This window comes from Hydra vulgaris, chromosome 12 (genome assembly GCF_038396675.1).
Source record: "Hydra vulgaris chromosome 12, alternate assembly HydraT2T_AEP".
Classification (NCBI taxonomy): Eukaryota; Metazoa; Cnidaria; class Hydrozoa; order Anthoathecata; family Hydridae; genus Hydra; species Hydra vulgaris.
The window spans coordinates 26,146,153-26,162,357 of record NC_088931.1 but is presented as its reverse complement, the minus strand read 5'-3'; the positions used below and the strand labels follow the sequence as shown (position 1 = coordinate 26,162,357).

The 16,205-nt window shown below is 26.3% G+C and overlaps 1 protein-coding gene across 1 annotated transcript in view; it reads left to right on the top strand.

The window, feature by feature from the left end:
• LOC100197579 (integrator complex subunit 13) overlaps positions 1–16,040 on the top strand; it is a 32,012-nt gene extending 15,972 nt beyond the window's left edge. The window contains exons 8-21 of the mRNA XM_065812714.1: positions 2,845–2,934; positions 3,428–3,471; positions 3,592–3,637; positions 3,904–3,978; positions 8,392–8,495; positions 8,571–8,643; positions 8,969–9,045; positions 9,680–9,751; positions 9,844–9,929; positions 10,109–10,190; positions 13,930–13,984; positions 14,706–15,002; positions 15,107–15,254; positions 15,890–16,040. Of these exons, the coding sequence (XP_065668786.1) occupies positions 2,845–2,934; positions 3,428–3,471; positions 3,592–3,637; positions 3,904–3,978; positions 8,392–8,495; positions 8,571–8,643; positions 8,969–9,045; positions 9,680–9,751; positions 9,844–9,929; positions 10,109–10,190; positions 13,930–13,984; positions 14,706–15,002; positions 15,107–15,254; positions 15,890–15,902 (1,262 nt within the window). The 3' untranslated portion in view covers positions 15,903–16,040. The remainder of the gene's footprint in view (positions 1–2,844; positions 2,935–3,427; positions 3,472–3,591; positions 3,638–3,903; positions 3,979–8,391; positions 8,496–8,570; positions 8,644–8,968; positions 9,046–9,679; positions 9,752–9,843; positions 9,930–10,108; positions 10,191–13,929; positions 13,985–14,705; positions 15,003–15,106; positions 15,255–15,889) is intronic.
• The last annotated feature ends 165 nt before the right edge of the window (positions 16,041–16,205 follow it).

Below are 16,205 nucleotides of genomic sequence, written 5' to 3'. Positions count from 1 at the left end.
CGTTATCTTAAATTATTAGTTTTACCAGTATATACTTGTTTTTTGCATGTTAAACATTTTAGGTAATAAATTACATTTTTGCTGTTGCATGTCATGTGACTTTTCACTTTCCAAATAGTACCGTTAGATGTTTTAAACTCATCTACTTCTTGAAGGTATAGTTTGCAAATTTTGCACTAAACAGTTTTTCCACAAGACCAAGTGCAACTTTAAAAAATTATTTTAGTATTACAACTTTAATAATACTTATTTGAGTCATTTAAGTAAGAAAATCTTTAGTTTGTCGAAGTTTTTACTTACACTTCTTACGTTTATGCGTATTGCCTTATTTTCATTAGGCTGGCTTTTTAAAATGCTGCAAAGTATTTACATTTAAATCTTATAAATTATTTTTGGCGTAAAAAATGCTATTACAGTTTAGAAGGGAGAGGTTGAATGTCCTTCATCTATAATATAGGGAAATATTGATAATTAAGGGTGCCAATCAGGGTTGCTGTCCCAGGCGGCGTGACGGCTCTCGGCAGCTCTTGAGAGGGGCTCAGGTATAAGTGATCATTTGTGACAGGAGGGAATGGTTTAAGAATTGACAAATATAGGGTGGCGTGCTTTATGGATAACCCCCTTAATTGCACTTACAAAAGATTTATTTTACTAAAACAAAAATAAAAAAGGTTCTAACCATATTAGGAGAAAGCAAATAAATCTTTTTTTTTTTTTAATATTTAAATAAAAAATTTTTATATTATTCTTATTTTTAATTATTTATATATATTTATATGTCAACCAAAATAAGAATACATAAACAAATAAAAATATAAACAATTATTTAACATTAAAAAAAAAAAATGATTTTTTTCTAAATTCTCCTAATATAAAAAGTTTCAGTTAAAACCTCGTCAAACCAGCCCGAATTACTTAATGACATAATTCATTTTGTTAACGAAAAAGTGCCAGAACTTTAGTAAAATGCATGTAATTTTAACTTACGTTACTCAAATTTAAAATAAAAATGTGCTTTAATTAAGCATCATTATTCAAAACATTCATCGTTATCTAAATGTAAAAACGTACCATTTAATATTCTTTCGCATATATTATTAAAAAACTTGAGTTTTTAAACTTAATTTTGGAAAAAACAAAACAAAATCATGTTTTTGTTAACTTACATTAAATGAAAATTGCAAAAGTTCTTTCGTTATTTTCTTGAAATATATATGTTTTGTAAAGCATAGAATCTGACCAACAACAATTTGAACATGTTAGCTCCATTTTCAGGCTAAATTAATTCCAATTATGCAAATAAATTTATGGTTAAAATAACATTTAACTTACTTTTTTTATAATGCGACAATGAGAAAAAATGTAACTTAATGTAAAAGTGACTTAAATAGATTAATTTTAGTACTGAAGATATATTATAAATTCTCTTTTATGTGTCTACATTAATATTCATTTGCTAAAAGTTGGCGAAAAAGAGATTAAAATTTGACTGCTTTTTCATTTTCCATCGTGGAATTGCCCATATGTATATATGTATATGTATGTATACATATATATATATATATATATATATATATATATGTATATATATATATATATATATATATATATATATATATATATATATATATATATATGTATATATATATGTATGTATACATATATATATATATACATATATATACATATATATATGTATATATATATATGTATATATATATATATATATACATATATACACGTATATATGTATATATGTATATATATATATATATATATATATATATATATATATATATATGTATAGTTCTATAGTTTGTAGCATTTAGGAGTATGGAAGGTAAAAAATGATTCTTATTCTTGTTTTATTATTAAGAATATGTGATGTCCCATACACTGTAATAAGAATATGTGATATACACACTCTGCCCAGGGGAAACTACTTCAATTGCCCCACTCTTGGCGGCCTTATATATGTATGTATGTATATATATATATATATATATATATATATATATATATATATATATATATATATATATATACATACATACATATAGTTCTATAGTTTGATGCATTTGAGAGTACGGAAGGAAAAAAATGATTATTATGCCAACAAATATGTCACTTTTAATTACTTTTAATTACTATTGACTTTCGTCCAACATTTGCGTGTTGTCAGAAAGTAAAAATCATTAATTTAATTACAATTTAATCTTTTTTTAAAAAAACCGCAAAAATGCTAATTTAATTGACCAGAATGTTTTTAAAGATATTCTGAATGTTTTTAAAACATTCTGAATGTTTTTAACAATATAAACAATGTTTTTATTTTTATTTTTTTTAATAAAATAATTTTATTTTTTTTACTGTAAATCATGCGCTGAGTGTTGCTACATTGATCTTACAGCCTGACTCGCAACAAAGTGCTGCCGCATTGACTAACAAATAGCCTGACTCACAACGGAGTGCTGCTATATTGACTGACAAATAGCCTGACTCGCAACGGAGTGCTGCTACATCGACTGAGGGTTTGGTTGGGGAAGGCAGTCTATCAATTAATTAAAAAAAAAATTCCAGCATTTTAATTTTTACTTTTTGTCAACAAAATACGGAAAAACTTTCTGACAACCAGTTAAGAGTTATATGTTTAAATAAATAGAAATATCTATATATAAATAGATTTATTTGTTGTATTTTAAATGTTGTTATTAGTTATTGTTATTTTTATCCAGTTTTTGATTTATCTGATTTTAAACTTATTCCAACAGTAAATATTTGTCAAATTATAAAATTAAGTTATTTTTATTGAAGTGTAAATCTGATTTCATTGATTTTTGTTAGATTTAAAAAGTGCTCCGTTACTACCCAAGAAATCATCTCGCTCGTCTGTCACATTGAAGTGGTGTACTCCTAAGACAAATAGCAGTCATGGTAATGTTCATAAAGTTTAAAATAGTTAATGTCACATTGTAGCAAACATAAAAATGAAAGTTAAAAATTTGAATATAGTTTTTAAGATTTTTTTTTTATTGCATTATGAACATATAATTATGCATTTTTTTAAATACATAGTATATAAAAGGGTTTTAACTCAATTTTTAAACTTAATTTTTTTTATATATAACATGCACATATACCTTACCTGTGTCAACACTTGATTTTGCTTGATGTCAACAGCAATATTAATTCTCAATCTCGTATAATGGAAAATTAAAAAAAGAAGCTTTATCTTTTTTTCTTAATCTTAAAATAAGCAGCTTTCTAATATGTCCTTCTTGAGAAACAAAGTTGAAGATAAAATTTATGTTTTTTTACCAAATTTATGAATAATGTTATGAGTTAATATGATATAATAATATAATTATTAATTAAGTTCATATTTATTAATAAATTATTTTTTTGGTTTTTAAATTGCTGTTTATAGAGTTACAAACATGCGTTGGAACATTTCTAGTTACACCAACTGAGGTATGGATTGTAAAAATAATTTTATACTAGATATAAAATAACAACTGCAAAATAGGAACAAAGCATGTTTGTTTGTAAGCTACAGTGAAAAACCATTAAATTTTATCATTATTTGTTTAGGTGAATTCTAGACCTGCTGCTTGTCTAACTATGTTTCTATTACAAGGTAAAATTATTAATAACTTAATTTAAAGTGTAAATTAAAATGATAATGTTTGTTTAATTTGAAAATTATGAAGATGAAATATTTATAGAAATTTGTCAAGCTAAAAATATTACTTTGTTAAGTACACAATAAAAGTAAGTCTTGGTTAAAAAACTAACAGAATGTTTTTTTTTTTTAAGTTCTGAGCCTTTAAGTATCATTGTCTCCAGCTTTTCCCACCCTTATAAAAACAATATTTTTTTTATAATTCAGACATTTGTTTTAAGGGAGAACTGTTATGTTGGAAGGTCAAAAAAAGTCAGGTGGAAAAGTCATGACTCACATGTTATCCAGTCATGGTGGTAAGTTTACAATTTTTTTTTTACATATTTTTATATTAATTTTATGATTATGTATTGTATATGATATTTGTGCCTATGTGTGGTGAATGTGCTTATGTATGATATATATGCATTTGTGTGGTATATGTGCTTATATGTGATATATGTACTTATATATGATATTTGTGCCTATGTGTGATATATGTGCTACAAGGCTTTCCAGTGATTGTAAGTTGCGATATCTGGAAATATTTCTAGTAGAGTTTCTTTAAAATTGGTAGTTTTAGAAAACAGCTGCTTTCTGTTTTACATTTTTAAAAAAGCAGCTGTTTTCTATTTTTTATGGAATTTTTCAACAAAATAGTCAGATTTCTAGCATTAGTTTTTATTATAGTAAAATTTGAGGAACACAAATGAATTCAGAGTTTTGTTGAAAGGCGTGATCGAATCTTTGTCCCAAAGTTTGTTGAAGTTGGAAAAACTCATTCATTTTTGGTTTAATTGTAATGAAAGCCTCATACTATTTTTTGAAAGTTTTGTGTTCTTTTATCTGTGTTCTGAAAAAGTGAAAATAACTGTTTTAACTATTTAAACTCATCAGTGTCTGCTGAAATGGCAGTAAATTTTTCCTTTCTCAGCAATAAATCCACTTCTTCTTGAAGAGATAGTAAAGTTGGACTAGCCAGATGACCTTCAGTATCACCAGAATCAGTTTCTTCTCCAAAACTGAAAATTCTCTTTGCCAATTTTCAAGCAAAGAGCAAAGTGTTGATGGAATATTTGAAGGATCTCTCAGTGACCTTATTATGTTCATGACATCATTATTACATTTTTCACTTGTTCACTTCTTGAGATTTTTATATACCTCCTTTTCAATGTTATTACTTAAATGGGAAAGTTTTTTCAGTCAATAACTTAAATAACAGCGTTTCAGTCAATAACTTCAATAAAGCAATAACTTCAATAAATTCAGTCAATAACTTCAATAAATTCAGTCAATAACTTTAATAACAGCATTTCAGTCAATAACTTCAATAAAGCGTTGAATTTTATGACTCAAATTATGACTCAAATGTTATGTGTCTCAACAGCAAATTTGATTGGCTTCATGGGAGTTTGCATCATTGACAAAGCATTAAAATCCACCTTATTGATCAAATTGAGCATATTTAACTCTGTTAATGTCTCAAACAGGCAAAGTTTTATTTTAATCAGTTGATCAAACATTGCAGGGATATAATTCCAACAATTTTAAACATCAAGTTGGTATCCTTCTTTTTTGATTGCATCACAAATGAACTGATTTCTGATGATAACTCTAATGAATATTATGCCTTTGGCCATTTCAGAAACTATTTCATTTAAGCACTTACGTTGAACAAAATCAAGCTGTTTGATTTTGTTTAACGCAGCGTAGCTTGTTTTAGTTTTCTTTTTTCTGCTACAACTTGTTCAGGAGAAATTTTTTCAGTTTGAGACTAATCAATTATATGCTTTTATTTTAAGTGAGCTTTTAAGCTGGTGGTAGATCCTCCAGATCACTTAATGACATAATTACAGCAATTGCAAATTCCTTCCATATCTTTAGTCACAAGATTTTTTCATTTTTTTGCTAACTCCTAAACAAATTACATCTCTATTATGGTGTATATTATATATACATATATAATATATATTCTAAAAGATAAGAAAAATATTTACTTCATGATAAGAATAATATCTACAGAAGATACATTATTTAAAGAAGAGTGCTGTAGTTTGTCCAAAAGTTTGTTTAAAATATTTTGTTTGATCTTTTGTTTTTTTTGAAATCGCTATTAGAAATATTAAAACCTTCTTTAACAACTTCAGAACAGTTTTGATAAATTGTTCTGAGTACAAAACATCCTGTAAGCTCACACAAAACCTACTTCATTTTGAAATCTAATATTCATGACAAATTTATAACCATCATTTAAAAGATCTTCAATTAAAAAGGAATGACAATTAAGTGGTTGTTGATATGCTCAACTAGTTTGAACAGACATCTCTCACAGTTCACAATTTTTTGTATTTCCCAATTATCCCTCTATAATGCCATTGCTCGTGAGAGTTTAGGTTTTTTATCATTCAAGATGGCAGCATTTCTTAAATAGTTATATGAACAAAGCTGGTTTTTACTATTAGCTATAACCCACCATTTATTAAACAAGCCTGAAAAGCTATAATTTCAAACCAGCTATTGTACTTTCATTAAACAGAGCCAGAGCAACCTGAACATTTTGTTTAAATTTTCCTGGGTGTAGCACTTTATTTGTAAGTTTCGGAGTTTTATGTAAATCTGTATCTAAAGTCATATCTTTTTCATGGACATCATGAATTAGTTTCCAGGATACTTCTCTACCTTTAACTATGATGTCATCTTTAAATCCAATGTACTCAAATGGAGGAAACAAAAACCTTTTTTGATTCAACAAGTTTTTTCTCACATTTTTAATTAAATGCACAACATCATAGAATAAATAAACTTTTCTACAGTTGAATTAAATTAAGAGGCTATTGAATCCATTTTTATATTCTGATAATAGTTTATTAAAAGCAGAAACATTACTTGCATGATTATCACGCACAATTGCTCTCACAACAAAACCACTATTAAAAGAAAGATTTAAAGTTTCAATAATCTAATTTTTTAACCAATTGCTATCAGCTTTTACAATTGGAACAGCTTTTATAATATATGGAATATTTTCTTTGAAACTATTTATCATAAAGCAAACAAAACTTTTGTAAGTTCGCCAACACTGTTTACACCTGTTATAGTTCCACCAGAGTATTGCACATTTCTGAAAATACATTTCATCAAATATTGTACAGACATTTTGTGACATTTTGCCATTACCAAGTAACAGTTATTTTATTTCAAGTAACTTATTTTATTTAATAAAGAAAGTGATGGTAACAGAAGTTCTTTCAAAAGCATAGATAGAATGATGTATAGCAAAATAGTAATGCATAACAAGTTCATTGGCAGAGTACACTGTTTTTTTCTAATATTTTATTTTTTCAAGTTATTCACACACAACACAACATTTGTTACAATACAGCTTTTTCTTATTCTTTATTTTCACTAATAAAATTTTTAATTTATATAGATCATTATACTTTTATTCAAAGTTGCCGCATACTGAACTAGCCTTTATTCTGACCTAGTATTCTGCATTTTTTGTTAAAAATGTAGAATTTAGGTAGGCCATGCATAAGTGAATATGCGCTAATGTGTGAAATGTGTGCATATGCATTATATATGTGCATATGTGTGAGGTATGTGCTAATGTGTGATATATGTGCTTATGTAAGATACATGTGCATATGTGTGAGATATCTGCATATGTGTGAAATACATGCATATGTGTGATATATGTGCTTATGTTTAATATATGTGCTTTTATAAGTAAATTTAATGAAAACAACAACTATTTTAAATTTTTTATTCAAAGTATAAACTTACTTGTCATTTTAGTAATTTATAAAATTATTTATGCAAGTTTTAAAGCTTGTGATTTGCATCAAGACAACAAGTTCATTAAGAGACTCATTTAAATTTTCAAAAGCACATTTATCATTCACGTTGATTGTTTAGTCAACTTAATGAAATGAGCCTCTGAAAAGTTATTTACTATTTTAGATTTTTTAAGACAATTAAGATTGTCTAAAAAAGTTCATTAAATTTCAAAAAAATTATAATTTCAATTAAGTCAATCAATTAAAAATTATGAAGGCCCTTGACTTGGGAGCTGCAACAGGTTTTTAACTATTTCATGTCATTTTAATTTTACCTTTTATTTTATTTTATTTTTTTCCCACCTTATTTCTTTTAAGTTTTACATCTATTAGCTCATAAAGTCAAAATTTTAAATTGCTATGTAATGTTTTTTGTAATAATTTATTTAAATATTAAATATATTTAAATAGTTTTATAAATACATGTGTCTATTTATAAATCGATTTTTTGTCAGCAATATTATTATTTGAAAATGATCATTCTTATTATCAAAAAATTTGTCAATAATAAATTTTTACACTACAATTATTTTTTCAAATAATTGTAGTTTTTATTAAGTGTTTTTATATTTTTCATATTTTATGTTTATGTTATATATTACTGCATTTAAAATTTTTTACGTTGGGTTCATCTTGTATTTTATAATAAACATTAAAACAAAATTTAGCCATGTTACATAGCTTCTATTTGTCCTAAAGTTTTTTTCTGCTAAACTTGTTTTACGCAATTTTTCAATCTCATCTCAGTGGTTTTGACAGTTTGTCTTGTTTATCTTGTTAGTTTGAGGCATGTTAAGGATTAGCCATATTGCAATTTATTTAGTCAGATTATATTGTTAGTTAAGATTATTTTGTTTTCTTAATTTGATAAATTTTTATATTTGTTACCAGGTGAATTATTTATTCATGTGTTAGCTTATGGTAGGAGTCCTTTAGAAGATCCACCATCAATTACAGAAGGCATAGGCGGGAGAGTTACTGATTATAGAATTAATGTAATGCTTTGGTTTATTTAACTGTTTGATGTTATTATGTCATAGTTTTGATTAATTGTGTTTGTTATTTTTTAGGACTTTGGACGTGTGATGAAAGAAACAAGATTAGCGCCATATGAAAATATTAATGATGATCCAAATCAATTAGGTTTTTTTTTCTCCATCACTAAAAAATAAAAACTTCAAGCTAAATTTTGTTTATTTTTTTACTTTTTATTAAACCAAAGTTCATGTGCAAACTATAAAATTTTTCTATAATATTCTACCAAATGTAAATTAAATTTACGAATAAAATAATATTTTTTAAGTAGGAATTTTTTATTTTTACCATCACGTTTCATATTTTTATTTTCATAACTATTTAAACTTAAATAAATAGAGTAAAAAATAAGTAGAGTAAATACTATTATTTATAGTAAATACTTCTTATCTATTTTATACAAATGCATTTGTCATTAATGATTTTGATTTAGGAATTAACTGCTTGGAAAGGTATTCAAAGCACTGGCCAATGATTATCAGTGATACATTAATTTTTAACATGCAAGCGGTATTTAACATTATTCAAATCTACAATTTTTTTCATTTTTCAATATCATTTTTAATGATTTCTACATTAACAAAAAATATTTTTAATCCTAAAATTTATAAAGTGTGAATACTTCTAATTTGAATGTGAATGAATAAATAGTTAGCTAGACGCTGAATTTGATTAATTTTATTCAATATAATAATGTGGAATCTATAAATAGTTAAAATCTGTAAGCCAAGAAGTAATCGGATTAGTAATGGGAAAAAATAATGAGACTAGTCATGGGAAGAAGTATTGGACTAGCCAACAACTCTTTTATTTTTATTGCAGTTGTAATGATATAATATGTATAATAAGAGGTATTGAGTTTGCATCTACTGTGTTTTTGGAACTGTGTTACTGCACTTAACATGTTGCTGTTACTGCACTTAACATGTTAACTGCGACTTTATTTCTTTAACAAATGTTTTAAAAAAGTTGAGTAAAAAAAAAAGCAAATAAAAGAATTCTTAGGTCCATGAGACCTGACAGTCTTAAGAATGCATGAGAAAAAACATTTTTTTATGTTTTTTTTTTTTTTTTTTTAAAACATTGAGCCCATGTATGGTTTTCCATTATCCATGTGTTAATAAATTCAAATAAATTTTTTTAGAACTTAAATCCTTTGCTAACACTGCTTTTAAAACCAGTATTGCAAGAAAAGGATGTTCAAGAATGCACAAAAGTTGGTAGTTATAATTTTGTGGCAAAAAAAATTTATTTACAATGAAACAATAAAATACATGATTTATTTGTCATTCAAAGGTTATAATTTAGGTAATTTATAAACTTCAAGCAATGGAAAGTAGAAATGATACTTTACCCTTACCTATTGTAACACTTAAAGGCAAAGCTTCAAAAAAGTAATTTTTTTTTTTGGCAGTTCGAACAATTTTCACTAGCAACATATTTCACACTTTGTTTATATCTATTTTTTTGTTAAGTATAATTTTTTTTTAATAATTTTTATATTTACTTTTTTTAATTTGTTTTAAGAACTTTTCATACATATTATTTATTCAAAGAGTAATAATATTTATAGAGAAGAGCAGTACAAGAGTTTATGGTCTGAGTTAGAAACATTTATTCAAGGTGCTGCTTCTACTTCGCCAATGCATGAAAAGGTTATTATATTGAAATTTTGTTTGTTGAAAGTAAATTATATGAAGCAATTTATAATTAGTTAAAAAGTGGTTGTTGAGTTAAAACAATTAATGTTAAAATTAACATTCTAAATTGCATTTGGCTTTGAATAGTAACTTAATGTTATAAACTTGTAAATGTGATGTAGAGTTTATTTCCATAAAGCTAACAAATCTAACTTTAACACTAATGATAATATCGTTAACAAAATGCATGAAAATGAAAAAAACATCAGTATTTATTTAATCCTAATTAATTCATACTTACAAACATAGGTCAAGAAATGTAAAAACAAAAGATATAGAAGCATTAAAATTAAAATCTCATTATTATGAGATGAAAATAACCAAATGAGAGTGTTGATTTAGTATACTTTTGAATGATGACACATTTTTGGGACTGCTACTTTAAAATCAGAAAATAGCATTAAAAAAAGGTAGAAAAAGTAAAAAGAAACTTTTGAAAATGAATTAGTAACGGTGAAACAATCAGGGTTTTTTTTGATACCTATCCCAAATCAGAATTATTTACAAAGAACGTTTCTTCTATTTCATTTCTGGAAAATCATTTGAACCTTTTAACCTTTAAAAATCATTTTAATCTTTTTAAAATCATTAAAACATTTTTTTTCAAACCACAGTATTAGAGTTATCCTTGAAGGACAACACTCATCTTTATTTCAAGTAACCTCTGGAGTAAAGGTTCCATCCTTGGCCCTGTATTGTTTCTCATCCATATTAATGATCTTTCCTCACATCCAAAGTGGCTCTATTTGCAGATGGCACAACCACAGTTTTAACAAATAGTCATTATACAGACAACTAATCTTGAGTGTGATCTTTCTTGTGTAACAGCCTGGGGCTGAAGTAGCTAGGAAGTTTTAAACCAAACAAAACTCTTCTGTGATCTCTTTTCTGCCTGGGGCTGAAATTGTTTAATGTTAATAATTGTTGCAATGTTGTTGATATTACTATATTAATAAGTGGTCACTCTTACTGAACTTTCTTCTTTACATCTTGGATTATTTTTATTACTGCCCTTTTAAGGAAACTTTATACACAATTCATTGCAAGGATAATATCTGCTAAAGTTGTATCCCTTTATTGTCCTTGCAACTACTGATTCTATTCATTAGTTAAATTTGATCTAAGTTTAATAACAAAATTGTAAGGTTCCTTAAATCGTTTCAAGGCTCGACAGAAGTTGTGAATCTTTTTTTTCTCTAATTAGTCAAGTATAAAAATGTTTCTCAAAGTGTTAATGATTTACCTGTTATAAAAGTTAAAATGACTTGTAGCTCCAAATTAGAACATCATTTTAATTTGCTACAGACAGCTAAATAACGCTTTCTGTTAGATCCAGAAGTTATTTTTCCAATTAATTAACCACTTAATATATTTATTGCTATTTAGAGATTTTATCAAGTTTACAGAAAGTTCAAATTCACATTCACCCATTAACAATTTATATGATAACAGGGATAAATAACTAAAGGGTGGCAAGTTAAAAAAAATGTGTTCAAGTTCAATAATAATTCTACAATTAAACTTCTATGCTTTAATTTGTTAAATTAATTTCAAATTACTTTATGTATAACTTAGATTGGAAGATTTGTATTGAGTTATTTGTATTATGATTTATCAAGTAGTGCAGCATTAGAATGCATATTTTTAACAAGAGGATTGGTTTCTATTTCTCAAAGAAGTTTACCAATTATAGCCAATTATAGCCGTAATAATTTTAAAACACAACAACATTATTTTGCTGTGAAATAAGGTTGTGATATAAATGTAATAATAGCAAACAAGACATTATGTTGTCTATTTTCAGATGGCTAGCTTTGTTCTTTATTAGCCAGCTTTGTTCTTTATTAGCCAGTTTTACAAGGAGTTTTACAATTTTTTTGAACCTTGTCTAAGACATCATCAAATGTACCAGCAATAACAAAAGTATTCCATACAAGGTTGGTAAGATATTGGTAGAATTAGGAAGGAGTAAGAAAATACATCTTAGAAATCTCAATAATAGATTATTCTCATTAAAGAGAAGCAACCATGCTAAAAGTTACTAATGATGCTACATCTGCAATGAGTTGTATACATGGTTTCCATAAGAGGTCAGTTGTGAAAGATAATCAGAGAAGATGTAATGGACACAGTAAGAGGATTCTTCAATATAGGAGTATCAAAAATATTGTGATTATTATTAATATTAAACAACTGAAAGCAATCAAAAAGTGATGACTTCTTATCAATATTGGAGTGTGTAGTTGTTTTAACAAGAAATAGAAATATTGTAGAGGTAAGATTCTTCGAAAGAAATAAACATATGATCAAGGATTGAATCATGTGGTATCCCATTTATTAAAGTTTGTATTGATTGTCAGTGAGTAAGTTGGCATGAAAATGAATGGCATAAAGTTTTATGCGATGTAATCATAAGTTAAAATTTTTATATAAAATGAATATTAATTTTATATAGTTTCAAAATTTTTTTGTAAGATCAATTTATGCTCCAATAATAAACTAAGTTTTTGAAGTCTAAACTTTATTTATAGCAACATATCACTAAGTTATGTACTTTATAAGTTTTATACTTTATGAAATCATTGCTAATGGTGTTGATAACACAGACCTATTTTTATTCTTCCAGAATTATTTTTATTGACATAACTAAAGCCTTTAATAAAGTCATTCATTCTTTAATAAAGTTATTCATATTGTTTAGATTGCCAGTATATGGAGTAATTGAATTTACAACTCTCAACTAATTATATTTTTTTACAAAACCCTATTGTCATGTACAACGCTTTCTAAAAAGGTTAGATGAGATGTTACTGGTTTCTACATACTGTGCTTTAACTCAAAACTCAATACAAATCAGTTAAATTGCAACAACCAGTTAAATTGCATCAACCAGTTAAATTGCATCCACCAGTTAAATTGCATCCACCAATTAAATTGCATCAACTAGTTAAATTGCATCAACTAGTTAAATTGCAACAACCAGTTAAATTGCAACAACCAGTTAAATTGCAACAACCAGTTAAATTGCAACAACCATTAAGTTGCATCATTTAAGTTGCATTAACCATTTATGTAATAGAGTAAACCAAATAAAAATCTGAACAAAAGTTCAAAAGTACATTTAAATATACTGTTGAAAGTCTTATTGATAAGTACTTAATGCAATTGCTCAATGCTCAGCATTTTATTGACACAAAACCTAGCTGATGGTGCTGTACTTAAGGATAAATGAAACTGTTTGTATATGAATTCAAATAAGTGATCATGCTTCGATTAGAATTACAAAAAAAATTGTAATTTTGCGCAGCTTCTGTAGTTATGACACTCACTACTAAGTTATAGGTAAAGAATATATCAGGGGGAAAAAAGTATAGATTTTTTTATTTTAAACTAACTTTTATTAGAAAATTATTTAATTTTATCAAACTGAAGCTAAATGCAATGATTATAAGAGTTTGGTCAGTAATATTTACAAAAAAAAGGAAAATCTAATATGGCAAAAAAAAATCATTTTATTCTTATTTTTCTAAAAAAAAGTGTATGAGTTAGTGCGCTAAATTTAATTTTATAAATACTCAGTATTTATAAAAACCAGCAAGTTAAGCATTATTTTGCTGGTTGTTGTTCATACCTAGTTATTATTTAAAAAATGCTTTTAATTTGTGTAAATTATGTTTTCAAAATACTTTTGTAGGTTTTATTATGTTTACGTGGAACACACGAATTTACTGATTCAAAAAATAGTGAAGGTTAGAACTATTTTATTTTTTTTTTAGTTAGATTCTCATCAACCAATAATTTATTATGAAAAATTGATTTTACTATATAAAATGCATATAAATATTAACATTTAAAGTTTATTTAGAGCTTTGCAAATTCAATTTTTTGAAATTTAATTATTTTAGTCTTTTAATTTTTTATTCAATCTTTTAAACATACTATAATGAAAATGAAGACAATAAATACCTTTAATAAAAACCTCTAAACATCATTAATGCAAATTTCTAAACACAATTAGTATAAGTCAGTAAACATCTTTAATACAAACTTCTTAACACCTTTATTATAACCATCCAGATGCTATTAATATAAACCTCTAAATACCTTTAATTTAAACCTTTAAACACCGTATATATTTAATTTTTTGTTTTTAACTTTCATTTGTTTCACTTTGTATGGTTGTAATGTAATGATTTTTTATTTAAATATTTTATATTATTGTAAACTCTTTTAGTGATTATGACAGGACAAAATTTTTGGTGACCAGAACTTTTCCGTGAATTTTTAATTTAAAATAAAATTTTGTTTTTTCAATGTTTTATTTAGTTATCTAGAGGGTACATAAGAGGTTTACAAGTGTTTATATGTAACCAGCTTGTTTGGAGTTCAAATTCTTCTCCTTTTTGAAATTTTCCCATATTTTTCTACATTATATTTTTTGAAACTGCTTGACAGATTTTTTTTCCATAGATAAAATTAATTCAGAAGCAAAGCCGTGGAACGAATCAGATCGGTATCAAAATATGAATATTCGAGAAAATAGTGACTTTAAACGGCTAAAGGGTGAGTTGAATGAAGGATCTCGTAAAAGTGTTGGCGCTCCTAGTGATCCACGAAAAAGGAGAAGAACAAGTGAAAGCAGTTCAAAACCTGTAGATACCACTCCTCATGGAAAAGTGTCTCCTGAATTTTCTACTCTAGAAGAACCACTGAGCAAGGTGAAAAAAACTGATTGGGTGACAACCGATCGATTTACAAACAATTCAAGTAATATCAAAATTAGTCTTTTTTTAAATTTAAATATTTTGCTTTTTAATTTTTTTTTAATAGCTTTTTTTTTGTAACTATCTTTTGCTTTTTTTTTTAATCAGCTGTTATTCAGGAGCAATCATCAATTTTATCAATTTGGATAGAGCATAAGAAGTCAGCTGCGTTACGGTTGCATGAAGAATTTTTAGGTCGCAAGGAGGCATTGAATGGCAGATATGAACTATACCGAAAAGAGATTGTTGATGGAAGGTTAAAAATCTTTATCATTTTGATATATATTTATATAAAATAAACAAAAATTAAAGGTCACTTTTTGTTTAAATTGTAACAGCTAGTAAGTAGCTGTTACTATTATAATAGGAGGGAAGGGGTTGTTAAAAGACAGATAGTACGTACGCGGTTTAATTATTTCTCATTCTTTATCTCTCCTAAAACTTGATTTTTTTTTTTTTTAAACAAAAGCATTTCATTTCACAAGTTGGAAATATCAGCATTGTGTTATGTGGCAGAGATGTGTTGAGTTAAAAAACTTATCCCCTAGGGAAGAGGTGGGATTAATTGTGTTATAAAAAATGTGCATGTACGCAGTGGGGACGAGTGGTTAAAAACATACAGGTTCATACAAGGAGGAGGAGGGGTTCTAAATTAGTGGTTTTACTGCGTACGTATTTTATGGATACCCCTAAGATGATCTCTTGCTTATAGTTCTTTAGTTTTTGAAAAAACTGGGAACTGATTATGGGAATGTATGCAATAAATTAGAGTAGATTGTCCAATAGCAGAGATTTAGATTAGCAGATGTCTGCTCTATCTAATATAAAATAAGGGTTTAGCAAAAATATATATTTGAGATTGATTAAGAGATTTTTATTTCAATTTTATAGCGAACAAGGTTGAGCGAACAAGGTTGAGCAAACCAATTTGAAGTATGTTATTGACGTTGGAACATCAAATCACAAACTCTCAATTATATTTTATTCAAATAAGTATGTGTTGTCAAAAATTGCCCTATGATAATAAATAAACATATGAGAAGGAAGTTCTTTTCTTCATATTAGTTAACAGAGTGGAAGCCTTAAAAAAGTGTATTTTCAACATATTTATCTGTAATATAAAATACAGTTGATTTTTTAATTTACTGAGTATATTATGGCTTTTTGTTTAAGGCTATGTTTCATTTTTGCAAAATTATTTTTTTTT